Source organism: Eleutherodactylus coqui, chromosome 10 (genome assembly GCF_035609145.1).
Source record: "Eleutherodactylus coqui strain aEleCoq1 chromosome 10, aEleCoq1.hap1, whole genome shotgun sequence".
In the NCBI taxonomy this organism is placed as follows: Eukaryota; Metazoa; Chordata; class Amphibia; order Anura; family Eleutherodactylidae; genus Eleutherodactylus; species Eleutherodactylus coqui.
The window spans coordinates 44,701,914-44,720,412 of record NC_089846.1 but is presented as its reverse complement, the minus strand read 5'-3'; the positions used below and the strand labels follow the sequence as shown (position 1 = coordinate 44,720,412).

Here is an 18,499-nt window from a genome sequence, read left to right as displayed (position 1 = left end):
ACGATCCTCTGTGACAGCAGCAGTAGGGGATTCCTTCATCCCAATGGGGAATCCCTTCAAGTGTGAAGATTCCCCCCGCAGGGATGAAGGAATCCTCTGCCGCTGCTTACAGAGCATTGCGGTGTTCTCCCATTGACAATAATGGGCAATATTGCAAGATGATAGAACATGCTGTGATGTGTTTCAACAAAATGAAGTGGAAAAAGTGCTACGAGTGAACTTGGCAAACATAAATGCATCATGTGAATGATGAAGAGTTGGTATAACTTTTTATAGTTAGTTTTTTTTTGGCGTTGCCCTTTCAGCTATGTCAGCAAAAATTTGAGGCTAGCCTTCTTAAAAGAAGCATTCAATCAGTAATAGGAGATGAAGTAAACGTCAGTGTTTTACAAAAGATTTATTTATTAACAGGACCGGCTGATGGAAAGTTGCCAGGTGATTAATTAACAGGAGAAGCAACAACAAAAAAAAGTTCACTTCTCTTCTTCTCCTGAGCTGTTAATAATCTCTGCGTGTTCGATAATCCGGGACCTAAATTTCATTAGAAAATACCAGTTAGTTTTGAATGTAGAAAATCCACAGCGTCACGTAATGAAGCTGCAATGTAAAGCGATGCGATTCCATAAGATAATGCCGTGAGATTCTCTGAGGCAGACGTTTAACATAGTGCATGTAGAAATCATATCATGTTATACATGGAGATTAATATACAGTCAGCTGTACCCGCAGATATGACAGCAGAATAAGGCTGGGTAAAGTGGTAATGGCGTCACGGATTTCTTGGCACAGAATACTAGTATGAAGTCCTCCTTCATTGTTGCATACAGTGATATTAATTGACCTTTACAGATAAAGAAGAATAAATATAGAATCTAACTGAAGGTGCGTTCCCTGCTGAAGGTCTCCTTTAACCATTGGTTTCTCTCCTTTATTCCTTTCTTTCGTTTTTTTGGCCAGCAGCATCCACTAAATAGACATTACATAAAAGAGCTGCAGCCAAGCCCCATGGGGCCGACTCAATGCAGACAAGGGCAGGCGACAGCGTCCACAGAGACCTGCACAGAAGGCAATTTGCTGTCATTTTAGCAGAACATCCAAAATAAACTGCCGGTAGCTCCAAGGCTTGAAGCAAAGACACTTCTCTTCACAGTCCGAAGGTGTAAAATACACCGTAAAAGTACAAGAGTATGGCTTCCCAGGTTCCGGGTTACATAAATACATGTTCAGTTAAACAGTATAGAGTCTGGATCTTGATTGGCCATCTGTGCTATGTGCTTGAGAACGTCCTTCTTCGTTATAATGCCCAACAATCTCCTAGAAGGAAATAAAAGAAGTCACATCAGAAGTGGCTCCGCCATCAGAGCGCTGTCCTGTATACTGTAACAGAGACGCTAGCTTTTCTCCTTAGGGCGAGCACCTAGATGGTGAGTGAGGAGACTTAAAAGGCCATTTACGCTCCTCTGGGTAATATGCAAATAATAGAGTTGGAACAATACCTCCAAAGTGCCACCTATTGGAAGGCAGCAATACCTAAAGTCAATGTTAGACTCTTTATACAGGTCTTGTAACAATGATCAGGCATTAAAAAGCAAAGTCAGAGCCCATGCACATACAGCCGTTTCAGGGTTTTTGCCCTTCATCAGTGTACAGAAGGATTCTGACTTTACTAAAGAGAGGCCTGGGATGGGGGTCAGAAATGCTATCTTTTCTCTTTAGGGAAAGCACCTAGACGGTGAGTGAGGAGACTCAAAAGGCCATTTACGCTCCTCGGTGTAACATGCAAATAAGGGGGATGAAGCAATACTGTAACATGCACATACAGAACAGCCTCCGACATCAGAGCGCCGTGTTTCTGTTGAGTATTTCCAAGAAATCTACAATACGCTTTCCCACCCAACGGAAATTGTGCGTTTTTAAAGGCTCATTTACACAATCTTTTGAGCGATAATCGTTATGTGCATTTACACGGCAAGATGATCACTCAAAATTCGCTCAAACGACAGTCTGAGTGACAGTTTTGAGCGTTCACTTTGCATAAACTCTTAAGTAGCTAATTAGCTACTTAAGAGCTTATTAGTGTGTAAATGAAGCCTCCCGCTGTATACAGAAGACAGCAGGAGAGCTGTCTTGTGTATACAGCTGCTGTGTTCCAGGGGCGCTTAGCTCATATATAGCTGAGCACTCTGAGCGCGGTCTTCTGTATACAGCTCCTTTCTTTTCCATGCTTTCAGCTGGTGTCTCGCTGACAACTGCCAGCGGGATACCAGCTAACAGAATCTTATCAGCGCTGCCGGCTGAAATATCAGCCTGCGCCGTTGATTAGAGTCATCGCTCATTTCTAGAAAACTAGAAGTGAGCAATGAAGGAACAGGGCACAATGGCTGCACGTTTAGATGCAACGGTTATCACTCAAAACACGGCTTTTGAGCGAAAATCGTGTCTAAATGAGCCTTAACCCTATCCATTCCAGATAGCAGCTTTAGTATCAATGCCAATGACTGGATGTCCCTGGATATTACACAAAATCTCTCACCCATTGTGCGTTACTAGGCACTGGCGTAGCCCAAGCTTTCGAAAGATGTCAACCACAATCTCCATTGGTGTCTGGTCTGTGATTGTGAAAGGACTGAGGTCCATAATACTGCGGAGCTTTAGACTGGGCGGTGCTGTAGGCGGCTGCGGTGGGGTATGTTCTGTGAAGTAGATCCTGGATGAGCTCACAATGCCATCTTGTTTCTTCCTGGCACTCTCTGTAGTAGGAAGCCCAGAGGAGAATGAGAGAAAGAGAAAAAAAGTCAATATTAGACAATAAATTGACAAAACCAGAAAAACTTTTCTGCTCTGCACATAATGTGCTTCTGCACAATGAAAGTTAATTTATTGCTTCTGACCGCTAATATATCGTCACGTTCACATGTCCCTATCATGACTTGTAGATTATTCAGGAAGTCTAAAGCATTTTCTGAACTTAATGACGGAGAAGCATGATGGATGTCGCTCAACAATGACGCGGATACCCGTACGCAGTATATATCCATGACCACAGAGAGCAATGGTCTCTATTTCGCGGATATCCACGGTAAACCAGAACATGCTGCGTTTTATTTTCCCGCTCATGGATTACGCAATTCCGACACACTAATGTGATTGGAACTGCGTAAATCAATGCATCTGATTGATCTGTGCATTACTGTGGATCATACGCTCGTGGAATCCACAATTCAAATCTGGTCGTGTGAGACCGGCCTTAGTAATGGTTTCTTAGAAGTTGCAGGTGCAGTATGTTACAATGAAGGATGCAGAGAGACATGTCTTGTCCCCACCCTCCTCCGCATTTGCGTCCATATTGAGGAGAAGAGCGGCGTACGATCAGAAGAGAAGACTTCTCAAACAAGGGGCGTGGCTTCACTTTTAGTGAAAATGGTGTATAACTTCTAGTAGAGACATATTATTAAGCTGTTTAAGGTTTCTAAATAATTTCTTAATATTCTTCTTAAAGTGGCCAACATTTCTAAAAAGAACCCGTCACCAGGTTCATGCTGCCCGAACCACTGATAGTATGAACTCTGGAGAAGTATGTACAGTTCAGGCATGAGAAACATACTTCGAAGCTCCACTTGGAGTAGGGTTTGACCCTGACTGTTTCTCCAGTCTTGGCTGCCTGGGTGGGCTGAGACTATTGAGTTGCCACCCTTGTGAAGACCAAGCACCACTTCAAGCGGACTTTCAATATATGAAACATACATGGCTGCCATGACCGTACCTGCCCCAAAGTTCACGCTGCACATAGTTAGGATGGCATGAACCTGGTGACAAGTTCCCACCATTCTTCTTTGGAAGAAGTTGCTGCCACACAGCATGATGTCACTATGGACACCCCATTGCTGTAATGGATTCCAAACACTAGACCGATGGACCAGAGCAGAACTCTACGGGCAAGTATATTTTAGAGTCGGCCTCGTTCTTGACTGGACAGCCACTCTAATGTACAGGCAGATTTTTGAAATTGAACATGGAGTATGGTTTACTTTATTTCAGAAAATCATTTGCACAGTTCTCTTCTTACCAATTGAGATTATTAAGTCTCGCCTCAACACGAAACCTACAAGCCTCTGAGATTCTCGAGAAACCACCACCGGGAAGCCACTGTATGTTGTCTCTGTAATTGCTGCCTCAATGTCAGCCACGTTCATACTATCTTGAGTGATGACGGTCAAGGTTGGGTCATTACGTCGTGGTCGCATTACATCCATTGCAAGAGTTTTATGGCTGAACTCCTCTTTGGCCTCCAGGAAAGGGTAACCATTCAAGCGGATATGGGCATCATAGATACTTTCCCTTCCCAAAGCATCTGCCACCCACTTGCTGGTCATGGCCGCAGCCATTAGTGGGACGATGTACTCCAATCCACCGGTCAATTCAAACATTATGACTACAAGCGAGACAGTCATGCGAGTGGCTCCACCTAGAAATGTAAAAGTAATTGAAAAGTTTTAGAACTTTTTTTTTTATCATTGCAAAAGAGTGTAAGAAGCAGAAACATGAACATAACAGTACTGCCTATTCTAGATTAGTAAAAAACACAAACTAAAATAAAACATTTCGCCTGACTATATATGGAGACTTCAGCCATCCAAATGCAGATGAAACTCCCTACACTACAGGGTGAAATGTCAGGCAAAATGGTCACTTGTAAAACGGACCTACAAAAAGGCGTTTTCCAGGCAGTTTTAATTGATGACCTATCCTTAGGATAGGTCAACAATAGCTGATCGGCTGGGGTTCACCGAATGGTCAACTGTTCCAGTGCCTGCTGTCACCGGCAAAATACACACAGTATGGCATGGAAGTAGATTGCTCCAACTCCTGTAGTGGCCGATACTGGTAACTGCAGGTGCAGCTCTCCCTGATTTTAACTAGAGCCACATCCGCAATTACCTACACCAGCCACTACACAGGGGTCAGAGCGTCAGCTTCTACTCCGGACCCTGTGTATTTTTCTGATGACAGTGCGTGTGGGAACAGTTCATTGGCTGATGTCCCAAGTGAAGGATCCCAGCCGATCAACTATTGATGACCTATCCCGAGAATAGGTCATCAATAAAAATAGCCCCCAAAAAACATTTAAAGCAGATTATCTAAGCTTAGAAAAAGGGCATGTACATTTCCAGAAATAGTGCCACTCCTGTGCATAGGTTGCAGGAGGTAGTGCAGCTTTGTCCCCAATAAAATGAAGGAAGACGATTTGTAATATCAAAAACAGAACAAGAATGGAGCAGTTTGGGTCAAATAGGACTTCCACTTGGTTCCCCCAAAAGTAATTTCCCAAGGTGCTCCATACACTTCAGGCCCTTGCCACAGAAAATAACTCCTGATACTACGTGTTACCCAACTGTTCTAGTGAGGTTGCCAAAATGTCACTCCACCTCCCCCCTGACATCACTTCCTGCTTGCAGCTATTGGCTGAAATTGAACTTCACAGACTTCCTGTTCTGCCTGCCTCCTGCTCATAATACACATTATCTATAGCAAAGTTCATGGAGAAAAGGTGGTGTGTATGCTGATCGTGATTGGAGGAAGGGGGTATGGTTTTGGCAAATGCTCCTGTACAGCCAAGTAACGTGGTACCATGCAACAGTAGACATCATTATTCGTCATGTCAAGAACCCATTTTGTACAGAGTATCTTGCGAACTTACATTTAAGGAACCAATGAGAAGTAATTAATGGATTTGGTATGCTAAATAACCCTAGTAGCTCCACTATACTAAATTATGAACATATTCCCAGCGGTTTGCCTTAAAAACACCCTTTGTTATCTGGATTATTATGGATATGTGTGATGGATTACTGCACAGTATACACGCAGTGTATTTTGGGCCTAGCATTTGGTACATGGAGTTGGTAACCTGTAACTGAGTATATAGGAGCAGCAGTTTTGCAACAGCCTGGGAGCCATAAATTGGAGACCACTGACCACGTATAGTGCTCAATTACTGTACTTACCTAGACACGCAGCCGCTCCTACCATAGCATAAAGACCCGGGGTAATGCAGTCTGCCCCCTGGCTACACCATCCCTTGAAGATAGGCCAGTCATGGTGATAGAATGCCAGCTGTTCCATACACACTCCCATCAGTCTTCCCATTATTGCACCAACCGCCATGCTGGGTATGAACAATCCAGAAGGTACCTATATGTAAATATCAGATCATAAGCCTCACATTAATGAGCAATTCCTGGATGGTCACGAAGTACACGTCATAATATATGGCAGCAGGTTGGCTACAGAGCCGTAAAGAGCGCTCACCCTCTTACATCAGAAATATAACAGTAACTAATCTCCCCATCGTGTAATCGTTCTAGGCAGGTGTGGAAAACATGCTTTTAAAATAGATGAAGTGTTTGTATTTTGTTAATTGAGGGGAAAAAAACTAAGTGAATGAACAGAAGAAAACAAAATCACAGAAATATTGGGTCTGACCAGCCTTTGCCTTCAAAAGCATCAATTCTTCTAGGTACACTTGTACACTGTTTTTGAAGGAACTCGGCAGGGAGGTTGTTCCAGACATCTTGGAGAACTAACGACAGACCGTCTGTGGATGTAGTTTGTTCAAATCCTTCTGTCTCCTCATATAATCTCAGACAGACTGGATGATGCGAGATCAGGGCTCTGTGGGGCCGTATCATCACTTCCAGGACTCCTTATTCTTCCTTATGCTGAAGATAGTTCTTAATGACATTGGCAGTATGTTTTGGGTTGTTGTCCGGCAGCAGAATAAATTTGGAGCCAATCAGATGCCTCCCTGATGGTATTACATGATGGATAAAGTATCTGCCTGTATTTCTTAGCATTGAGGACTCAATTAATCCTGACCAAATCCCCAACTCAATTTGCTGAAATGCAGCCCCAAACTTGTAAGGAGCCTCCACCATGTTTCACTGCTGTCTGCAGACCCTCATTATTGCACCGCTCTCCACCATGTTTCACTGCTGTCTGCAGACCCTCATTATTGTACCGCTCTCCACCATGCTTCACTGCTGCCTGCAGACACTCATTGTACCGCTCTCCACCATGCTTCCCTGCTGCCTGCCGACAGTCATTATTGTACCGCTCTCCACCATGCTTCCCTGCTGCCTGCCGACAGTCATTATTGTACCGCTCTCCACCATGCTTCACTGCTGCCTGCAGACAGTCATTGTACCGCCCTCCCCCATGCTTCACTGCTGCCTGCAGACACTCATTATTGTACCGTTCTCCAGCCCTTCAGTGAACAAGGTGCCTTCTGTTACAGCCAAATATTACAAATTTTGACTAATTACTCCAGAGCTCCTGCTGCCAGTTCCTATGTTTTTGTGCATTGTTGAGTTGCTTGGCCCTTTTTCTAAGTTGATTTTGGCCACAATTCTTACATGAAGACCACTTCTGACCAGACCTCTCTCCCGTGTCCCCCTCTCCTCTGCTCCAATTACCTTTGCTAGCTCTGCCGGAGAAAAAGTGCTTGTGCTATTTCTGTCAGCCCTACTGAAACGAATGGAGTGGCACTGCACATGTGCCACCACTGCCCACTTATTCTTCAAGTCACTGCGCGTCAGTGTAGAGCAATCCTAAAGTGACGAGAAGAGGGAGACTCGGGAATTGATGGAGCCGTCGTAGGAGAGACCACAACCCACCAGACTTTAAACACCTATCCATAGGATAGGCAATAAAAGTCAATTTTGGGACAATCCTTTTAATCTGTTCAGGAAGCACATAATGTGGACGTCATATCAGGTCTGAAGAGGACACTGCTCACTGTTAATTAGCCGAGTTGACTGAACTGGTACAATATTTCAGAATTTTGCTCAGGGCCACATTTTGTCTGAAACCGGCCCTAAACATAGTTTACGATCTGTAACACGAAACTGTCTTCCACAACCTCACCTTTGCTGTTTAGGAGGCTTAAAACTTGATGAGAAACAGCAGTTTCTTTTTCACTTAATGACTGTGTTTCAACCTACATATGAAAATGATGATCATTATCATCTGTTTGGTATAATCGGTTAATCATATACCTGACTTTGTGCAAGTGTTCCTAGAAGAACTGATGCTGTTTTGAAGGCAAAGTGTGGTCACACCAAATATGGATTGGATTTAGATTTCTTTGTTCATTCACTTTGATGTTAACTAAAAAACAAAATTAACAACACTGATTTTTGAAAGCATTCTTACTTTGCAGCATTTTTTCTGCACCTGCCTAGAACTCTTGCCCATTTTCTCTCGTATATATGGGGAAAGTGCAGAATTTGTGGACCAATATTATTCTATGGTGTTGTTTGCAATTCCTCAGTTCCGTGCAGAAGAGAATTTGCTTCCAAACAAAATGGTTTTACAGGCAGAAATAAAACACGGATGGTTATTGGCCATGTGAGTTTTAGGTGTTTGGCTTATGGAGGTCTAATCATATTATGTATGTTTGTTTAGCTTCATATCATCCATACACGATGAAGGCAATAAGCACATTCCACTAGCTTACCTTCATGCCAAATGTGAAGATGGTGATAACCGCTTTAAAGATCAAAGCTAAGGACAGCTGCCACAACGCAGTGTAGACGCCACTGCGGGCGGAGCGATCAGGCAGATTGCCCACGTTTGTGCTGTTGAAATCGTTATTGTAGTCACAAAGTTTGGATGAATCTAGCAATCCGCAGTCATTGAAAAGCTCCGATATCAGTTCACTAGAGCTCGTCCGAGTGTAGTCATTAGGAAACGCTATAACGGCAGTGATGGCCGTGACGATTAGCACCTCTGCAACAGGATAGCGACCCAGCTTAGTGGTCTTTCTTCTACGGCACCACGCTATATTCCCCCGAATGAAGAGAGCGCCCCATAAGCCTCCAAATATTCCCAGGAGGATGAACGGGATGAGCTCTAGAAGATGCCACGGAGCGTGAAATTCCACATAAAACAGGACTAAGCGACTATTTCCAAAAGGGTTAATAGAGCGCAATGTAAAAGCGGCTACTAATGCAGCGAAGAACGACCTCCAGAGAGTCTTCAGTGGGAAGTAATAACTGACCTGCAAGAAACAAGGAGGTCATCAGCGAGCCCCTCACACTCCAGCGGTAGGCCCCATTCACATATGGAGGAAGCATCATGGATTTTCCGGTGTGGATTTGCACATGTAAACTCTGCAATGGATAACTTCACCAGCCATGTGGGTGAGATTTGAACCTTTTTTTTGCATAATCCACAGAAAAATCTGTAGCGGAAAATTTACAACAAAATCCACACAAAATTGGCGCTGCTGGCTTTTCTGCATATTTCCTTGCAGCAGCAATTCTATTACATATGAATGTTCCCTTACAGGTCACAATGTAGGTTGGGTCAGAAAAACAGCCAAAACGGGGCAATGCATGTGCAGTAGGCAGAGAGATTTAAGACTAAGGCCCCCTGTCCACGGGCGTTGCGGGAGCCGCTGCCCAGGAGCAGGAGCCGCAGACGAATCTCCGCCGGTCAGCCTAATCTGATAGACCGCGTAGAATCGGAGCAATTCGCAGCATGCTGCGAACTGCCTGCTGCGAGCAGAGAATCGCAATGGTTCTCCGCTCGTGGACAGGGGACGGCGCTTTCCATAGCAACGCTATAGAAAGCTTCAGACAGCGTGGACAGGGGGCCTTACTGCTCCGCTGAAAAGTGATTCTATGAGCGTTTCATGCAAAATCGCTGTCCCGTCTACGTAGGGGCCCGCAAGTAGGAAGGCATCAAATCATTATTAGAGCTGGTAATAGCCGCATCAGTGCAAAGGTCAACTAGCAATCCCCAACCTCTGTGGGCCACAAGTGCTCTGTGGGCAGACATCTTTTTCCCGGGCGTTCTCTCTCTATCCAATCAGATACTATCCAACAATGATTGATAGCTGCAGCCGTTTCCTATCGGGACAGAGGGAGAGCACCGTAGGAAGACGTCCGGCCCGCACAGCGCTTGTAGTGAGCCTGTGCCAGGGATTAAAGTTACATTTTTCACCAATACCAACTTTAACCCCTTAAAGACCAGATTGTTTTGAACCTTAACTTTTTTTTTGCATTTTTTTCTTTTATCAGGGTTAAAAAAAAGAATGTTTGTTTTTTTTAATTAGTATGTTTACACTAATATAAAGTATGGGAAGGGGTTCCGCATTTTTTTTTTAGACATTTTGATATATAATATGTATGGTATTGGATTACAGGGCGCATATGGCGATGGTTTTGCTTGGCATCGGCATTGGGTCATTTTGTTTATGTATTTTTTATATTTTATTCTGTAATTTTTTCCTCTTATTTTTGAAACTATTTTTTTTACCATCTTTGTCCTCCATGATGTCATATTTGACCTCTGGGGGATAGTCACATGAGTTTTTTTTTATTACACACTTTTCCACTGTAGCTGGGGTATTGATAGGAGCCACAGATACAGGGAAAACAGCCCCCTGTCATGACAATAGTCACTAACAGAGCTGATCAGGGTTTGCTAGGACTGTGCAGCTCTGCTGTGCCAGGGAATCACAGCGGTCATGTGACCGCCGACTCACAAAGTGGAAGACACACTTCCACTTTTTAGTACATAGCGCTCACTGAGCCCTATGTAACTGGGAAAGAAGGCGGCAGCAGCGGTTAAAAAAAAAAAAAAAAAGGATTCTTTCTTTTCCTCCTGTGACTAACAGCTGAGAACCCAACCTGCTCCTGCTTGATTGCAGGAGTGTAGGTTTTAATCCTGCGCCATATTTCTGCGATCTGGTGTAATTAAAGCCCAGGACCAAGCGCAGTAAATTTACAGTGTTTGGTTCTTAAGGGGTTCATAAAGTTATGATGCCTCCCTGCTCCAAAAAGATCTGTCAGCAGTTTTGTATAAGCATAACTACTGACCGAACTGTTTTAGACATTACAGCCAAGTGAAACTTTGACATTTACTGGGCCTGCAAATCTTTAAAAAGGTGACAAAAGAAGCAAGAGGAGAGACAATTTAATAAATAGTATGAAAAGCAGTTACCTCCTCCAGGCTAAAAAGGACTCCTCCGACAGGGGCACCAAAGGCCACAGACACTCCGGCGGCGGCCGCTGCAGACAGGACCTAATTGTCGAGAATACAAAAGTCACCGCTGTGTACATGAGGGGAATTGTTCTGACTCACTACAGTTATTTCCCACAGGAGAACAGAGGAGGTTAATCCAATAAAGGCGAAATATAGAGCGACCAAACTACCATCACGTCCCCTGTGATCCCGGTCCCCCATCTGCTTCCACCTACACACCGCCGCTCATTAACCGGTTCGCATTGTGCTGCACACCTTTACTTGGCTGGTTTGGGGGCAGTAAATATTGCCTGAGGGTTCCAGCCTTTGGCTTCACAGCGGAAATATTGCAGCCACTTTAAAACAATACTTCTGCCAAAATTTCACCAAAGTGAAAGAAATTAAACAGCTGCCAGAAAAAAAAATAAAAATGAACCCTTTGGAATTACCTGGTTTTCTGCACTGGTTACTAATAAAATGTGGCCCGTTATTGAAGGCTCAATTATAGTCAAACCTAATCTAACTAATAACACACAAGCAGCTGTACTGCTCATGTCCTACCGGGCACACGGAGGAAACATCTGCAGTACGGCGAGAAAAAGGAAATGGTTTGATGACTGAACCCCCCCCCCCCATCCATGTTGGTGTAAAAACCTTCTTTCCTCTAGATGGCGCCCCCTTGTTACAGTCAAATAGATGATGGGAGAGATCACTTTCAAAAAATGATAACTCCTATTTATCAACATAGATGTCTGAGGGCTTGTTTTTTGCGGGACTAGTTGTATTTTTTAATGGGACTATGTATTGTACCATATAATGTACTGGAAAACTTTTTAAAAATTATAAGTGGAGTTAAATGGAAAAGAAAAAAAGCACAATTCCACAATCTTGAGGTGGGGGAGGGGTCTTGTTTCTACGTTAAACACCTAGCAGCAAAAATGACATGATCACATTATTCTATGGGTCAGAACTATCACACTAATACCAAAATTAACATTTTTTAGTAGTACAGAAAAAAAAAAGTACGTAATCTTTGAATCCACTACATTTCTGCATCAGATAGAGCAGGTCTACTTCCCACATAAGTGGATAAGGCTACTTACAACCCCATTTACTTACATTGTTGTGGAATTTTGGCATACACTCCAAAGCCGAAATTCTGCAACAATTCCAATATGTGTGAACCAAACCTTACAGGCCGTTCCCCACCGCTGTTCTCAGCTGGGAAAATCTGCTTGGCGTGGTGCGATTTGGTTATTCGGGAACCTTTTGTAGGTTCCAAAATGGAAGGCTTTACTTCAAGAACTTCTTAAGACAAGATCAGGGACAACCTCTACCGCTTGTAGACCGATCCGGTAAACCACCCGATCATCACTACAGGAAACATTTTCAGGGTGTGATGTGTGACAAAAAGGAGTGACTACACCAACTCAAGGGTCCCTGGGGTGTGCAGAAGAGGTATGATCCCTGCAGGGGCTCTGAGTAAAAGGGGTGGTGGATATCTATGAAAAGGTTTCACCTACATTTTATAGGGTCTTTCTTATCAAGTAATCCAAAAATGGCCAGTGACTGCATAATTTTGCTGATAATTCAGGCAGCTTCTGGTTGCTGAAGGTAGGCGTAGTTTGGCTAAATGTGGCTAGCAGCACCATATGTTTCCCACCCTTATACATGCAAGTTTTGGTGCAGATTTCACATCTTCACTTTGTATTTAAAGGAAAGGATGAACTCTACTGCAGATCTGCACCAAGTTCTGCAGCAAACCTTAAGACACCCTCAATCTTTTAAACTACTGAAAGATTTAGCGATCCATTTGCATAAAGCGTTAATGGCCATTAACACTTTATCATCTTCATTTGCATGTAAAAGGACCTCTAGGAGTTGTTTGCAGAGCGCAGCATGTGTTTAAACAGCTGCATTGTTCTCTCCTGGCTAGTGTAAACATGCCATGAGGAGAACAGCCTGATGTCTATTGAGAGATAAAGGTGTTTGGTTTATCTCAGTAGCAGAACAATGGATTTTAAGTTCACCATAAAATAATCGTTCAACCGAAAAGTGCACCATGCCCGCAATTACATGTAATGATTATTACTCATTTTCAGACATTTGAACGAATTTTGAGCAATCATCATTGCATGTAAATGGGCCTTTAGACATTTCACTGGGAGTCTATGCTGGCTTAGGGCTCACATACACACAAAGATGATTGCTCAAAAGATGGCTTTTGAGTGATCATTTTGCATAAACTACTAATTGGTTCTAATGCCTATTAGTAGCTTATTAATGCATGTGAGCTGCCGGGAGCTATATTCAGAGAATAGCGGGTGGTCTGTTCTGTGAATACATTCCCTTTGTTCTGCTGTGGGGCTGCCAGCTGAGACAATGATATCAGCGCTCTCCGCGGAGAACACAGCATGATGTCCCTGCTATCAGCTCTTCTGCTGAACATAAAATCATCGTTCGACAGACAAGTGAAAGATGGGGACATTTACACTCAACGATAGAGGGCAATAATGCACAGGAAAAAAAAGTTGTGATAGCTGAAGCCACTTATGGTGGTGGTGGTATTTAAAGTGACCCTCCCATTTTGGGCCAAAATTCAGTGCCAAGACCAAATGGAATTGGGGAGGGGGGTGTTTATTAGTGTAGTCAACTACGTCATTCTATGATCCAAACTGTAACAAACAAAGAACTTGTAATATGGACACCGAAGTGATGTCCATTTCACAATGTAGGTGAATTTTACTGTGCCGTTTCCTGGAACCCCAACGTAATCCCACAGCATACCTGTGCGAACACTCCCCAACATGTAGGGTATCTCTTTACACTTGCTTTTTAAAAGGGATTGTCCCACCAAAAATGTTACATCCAGCCTAGAATGACATTTTTTTGTATTTATACTTATTAGTCCTGAATTATCTGGGGACAGAAATAATGTTTTTTTTTTGTAATGTTAGAAACAGTAAGGGGGCGCTATTATATTCTGTACCCACTGCATGTGTGACGACCCCAGCACAATTTACTGAGGTGGATACAGAGTAGAATAGCACCTCCATCCAGTTTGGATCCACATGTGTGAGAGTGGCCTAAGGCTGTATTCACACCGGGCGGTTAGTATGCAGTAAAACTGCACTGAAAACCCCATCAGTCAAAAACTGCTGGGGTTTTAAAAAAATAAATAAATAAAAAAAATAAAAAAAAAAAATAAAAAAAAAATTGGAAAAAAAAACAGTAAAAAAATGCATTTTTTTTTTTGTTGTTTTTTTTTTACTAAACCGCACCCTAACCACCCCAGTGTAACCACAGTCTAAGGCCTCATGTCCACGGGGAAAATCAGGCCCGCTGCGGATTCTACATGTAGAATCTGCAGCGGGTCCCTCCTGCCCCGCGGACATGAGGGCTGAAAATAGGAATTTAAAAGAATTTACCTATCCGTAGCGGGCGGGAAAGGTCTGCTGTTCCTCACGGCCGGATCTTCTTTTTTTGGCCGGCGGATGAATTCGTCACGCCGGCGGCACGTCGCCGGCACGTCGTCGACGTGCCGCGCGCATGCGCCGGGCACATCCGCCGAGCCGAAGCAAGCAAGATGCGGCCGTGAGGAAGAGAAGACCTTCCCGGTCCGCTCCGGATGGGTAAATACTTTTAAATTCCTATTTTAGGTCTCCCGCGGATCCGGACGGCTTCCATAGGCTTCAATAGAAGCCCGCGGGAGCCGTCCCCGCGGGAGACCCGCACGAAAATGGAGCATGGTCCAGATTTTTTCATGCTCCATTTTTTTTAAAATCCCTTTTATTGACCATCCGAGGGTATTTATCTACCCACGGGTGGTCAATGCATCCCTATGGGGTGCGGATCCGCGTGCAGGTAATCCGCTGCGGATCCTAAATCATATTTTGCCCGTGGACATGAGCCCTAAGGCTTCTTTCACATTAGGTTTTGTGAATCCAATGCAGACTCCGATTTGGTTTCCACCTTTTAAGGCTCCTGCAGACAAGCATAGGCGTAGATATGTTCACGATGGCGTGACGTATATGTGCTGTAAAAGAAGCACTATCGCGAGCTTACCAGCACTTTTACGTTACTCTTCTGCGCTGCCGGGCCCGTTCACATCGGCGCAGGACAAACCCACCCTGAGATTGAACAGTCTGTGCAGCCTAATTAGTCCCCAGTGTTAGCGATTGCGTGCGGATCGGATGCACATTTGTACACCACTATAGACTCCTATGGGGGCTTTGGTGTGCAAATGTGCACAAAAATAGACCAAGTCACGTATATTTTCAAGCATTTATGCTCAACACCACATAATGTGAGAGAACCTATAGAAATCAATGGGTTCTATTCTCCACGCAAGCAAACTTTGTGTGTGCAAAAACACCCGTGTGAAGAAGTCCTTATGCGGAAAATTGCAACCGGGATGGAACCACAGGGGTGAATCTGTGAGACATAGCGCTTTGGTTTGTGCCTCACATAGGGATGGAGACTATGGATTGCACAGGATGAGAATGTCTACATAACATGCCGACTAGTGAAAACCTCCTAAGAAAAAGAAGGGCACCAAACTAATCCTATTATCATATTCACTTACCTCTCTTCTCTTGGCTTCATTTTTCCGATACTTGGTGAAGAGATGGCATAAGATATTGCCACAACAGCACGCCACGTGGATCAAGGGGCCTTCCTTTCCTAGGCTGAGACCAGAGGACACGGCCAGCACCAGCGTCACAGTCTTGATGATCAACGTCCACTTTCCCAAGTATCCACGAATAATAAATCCGCTCAGTATGGTTTTAATCTGTAGAGGAAGAACATCAGTCAGGTCACAGCGGGAGAAGAATCACGTTCCATGACACAGTCTGCCCCCCACTATGTAGCTGCATTAAACAGACAGACTAGCTTCTAGTAAATCGGCATGGGTCTGCCGCCTAGAATCTCCACTGAGATCTCTGTTCTCACTGCAGTGGCCAGGCTTGGTATTGCAGGGAAAGTTCCCAATAACTTGAATGTAATACCAAGCCTGGCCACTGCAGCGAGAACAGAGCTGTCTGCTTCCTGCAGAAATCAGCTCAGTGCACAAAGCACACCAGCCTGGCAAACAGCCAATCAGTGTGAGTCCCGGGTGGTGGAGCACCACCGATCTACTATTGGGGGCCTGTCTTGAGGATAGATCGACAACTAGATGCCTTTAACTTATCCAAGATAGTGAACAGTAAGTAATCACATGGGGCGATTCTTTTTTTTACTGGGCAGTAACAATTGTATGTACCCCCTGAGAAAACCATATAAAATGTGCATATTGGGTCTGGGGCACAAACTTGGACATTTACTATTACACATCACTTGGAAGCGTTTACTTGGCATGGAGTGGTATGTAATCTATCTAGTTTTACAAGGGGCAATTACTGGATGCTATTCCCAAGGTCGGTTATTACAGGTTTATTGTGACTATAATCCCCTGTCCTGGACTTTGTCCTTACACTGTGATTTTTTAGTATGAGATTCTTCTTTGACCAGGATTAGAAAAGCACAGCATCTTTCTTCTAAACACAGTGCCACCCTTGTCCATAGGTTGTGTGTGGTATTGCAGCTCAGCTCCATTAAAGTGAATGGGAGCCAAGCTGCAATACCACACACAACCCACAGACAAGGGTGGCGCTGTGTTTGGAAGCAAGCAACCACGCTTTTTAAAAATCCTAGACAACCCCATTAAATCAAGACTACTGTACAAGATCCAACAATCGAGGCCTTTGTGTAATATAACTCTACTGGCCCAGATACAGGACTAAATATAGGTGATAAATGATCACTGGGAGGTGTCAAACGGCTGAGACCACAGAGATAACGAGAATGGCAAATAACCCCACCAAGTCCCCTGAGTGTGCATTTCGGACCACTACTCCATTCATGGTCTATAAAGATAGCCAAGCAGTGCACTCGGCTATTTCCCTGCGTTCCATCGAAATGAATGGTGTGGTGGTTACATATGAGCACCATCGCTTCATTTGCTATAAGGGATCAGTGTCTGCTATTCTCATGATTCCGAGAGGTGCCTGTGGTTGGACCCCAGCAATGAAACATTTGTCAACTATCCTACGGAGTGGTAATATTTTTGGTGGGGTAATCCTATTAACCCTTTTCAATCGACTGACGTCTGAAGACATCATGATTTAAGGCTGTACAGCTCTGATGTTGGAAGACGCTCATCGGGGTTCTCTTACTGTATATTGCCAGGCTCTCTGCTCTTGAGGCCCATCCAACGTGTCCCCTCATGCAGTACTGGCTTTAGCCAACAGATAGCACCGTTGTATAACAGCAGAAAAAGAGTAAGCCCCCTAGGAAAACCAGGATACAAATTGGATTGGAAAGGGTTAAGGCCTCATGTCGACGGCACGCGCAGATTCTGCATGGCGAATCCGGTATGGAATCCACCTGTGCCCGTGGCCGGCGACCTTGTGTACCTGTCCGTGTCTTCTTTCTGCTGTACTGTTGATGGTTACCATCAACAAGCAGAATTGTGAATGCAGCTCTGGAACGCTAAGGCTTTATCCACACATTGCAGGAGTGGTCAGTATTTTAAAGTCAAAATCAGAAGTGGATGCAAAAAAAAAAAAAAAAAAAAAGAAGAAGAAGAAATCTTGTCATTATATTTCACCTGTGTTTAAGATCCAGTCCTGGTGGTGACTTCCAAGTGACATCTGCAATGTGTGAACAAGGCCTAAGACAGACCGCATCAGTACAAGTAGTGCAATGATGTACAGAATTACTCAATTTGTATGTCAATCTATAAACTGAACGCAGTAATCAAAGAAGTTAGTTGTATCAGTTTAAGATTAAAGGGGTTGTCCCGCGCCCGCGCCCCCCCCCCCCCCCGTTCAGCGCGAGACAACCCCGATGCAGGGGTTAAAAAAGATCACCGGACAGCGCTTACCTGAATCCCCGCGCTCCGGTGACTTCTTACTTACCCGGTGAAGATGGCCGCCGGCATCTTCTCCCTCCGTGGACTTCTGTGCGGTCCATTGCCAATTCCAGCCTCCTGATTGGCTGGAATCGGCACGTGATGGGGCGGAGCTACACGGAGACCCATTGAGAAGATAAGAAGACCCGGACTGCGCAAGCGCGTCTAATTTGGCCATTAGACGGCGAAAATTAGACGGCAACCATGGAGACGAGGACGCCAGCAACGGAACAGGTAAGTGAATAACTTTTTATAACTTCTGTATGGCTCATAATTAATGCACAATGTACATTACAAAGTGCATTAATATGGCCATACAGAAGTGTATAGACCCACTTGCTGCCTCGGGACAACCCCTTTAAAGGCCTAATAAAAGGAATAGTTGATACAAGAGGGAAAAAAACTGGAGTTCCAGTGTCAGCGCTAGTTCATATCATAATCTAATACAGGATAAAGACAGCAATAAAACCAAGTAATCACTGTATGACCGTTATCTCATACAAGGGCAAGCCAACTTCT

General features: G+C 44.2%; 1 protein-coding gene across 3 annotated transcripts in view; it reads right to left on the bottom strand.

The window, feature by feature from the left end:
• Nucleotides 1–382: 382 nt before the first annotated feature.
• CLCN5 (chloride voltage-gated channel 5) overlaps nucleotides 383–18,499 on the bottom strand; it is a 44,988-nt gene continuing 26,871 nt past the window's right edge. For all 3 annotated transcript variants that reach the window (XM_066580957.1, XM_066580956.1, XM_066580958.1), the window contains 7 exons: nucleotides 15,614–15,820; nucleotides 11,008–11,088; nucleotides 8,516–9,058; nucleotides 6,006–6,192; nucleotides 4,067–4,465; nucleotides 2,534–2,750; nucleotides 383–1,314 (listed from right to left, as the gene is read on the bottom strand). In XM_066580957.1, coding sequence (XP_066437054.1) covers nucleotides 1,224–1,314; nucleotides 2,534–2,750; nucleotides 4,067–4,465; nucleotides 6,006–6,192; nucleotides 8,516–9,058; nucleotides 11,008–11,088; nucleotides 15,614–15,820 — 1,725 coding nt within the window. In that variant the 3' untranslated portion in view covers nucleotides 383–1,223. The remainder of the gene's footprint in view (nucleotides 1,315–2,533; nucleotides 2,751–4,066; nucleotides 4,466–6,005; nucleotides 6,193–8,515; nucleotides 9,059–11,007; nucleotides 11,089–15,613; nucleotides 15,821–18,499) is intronic.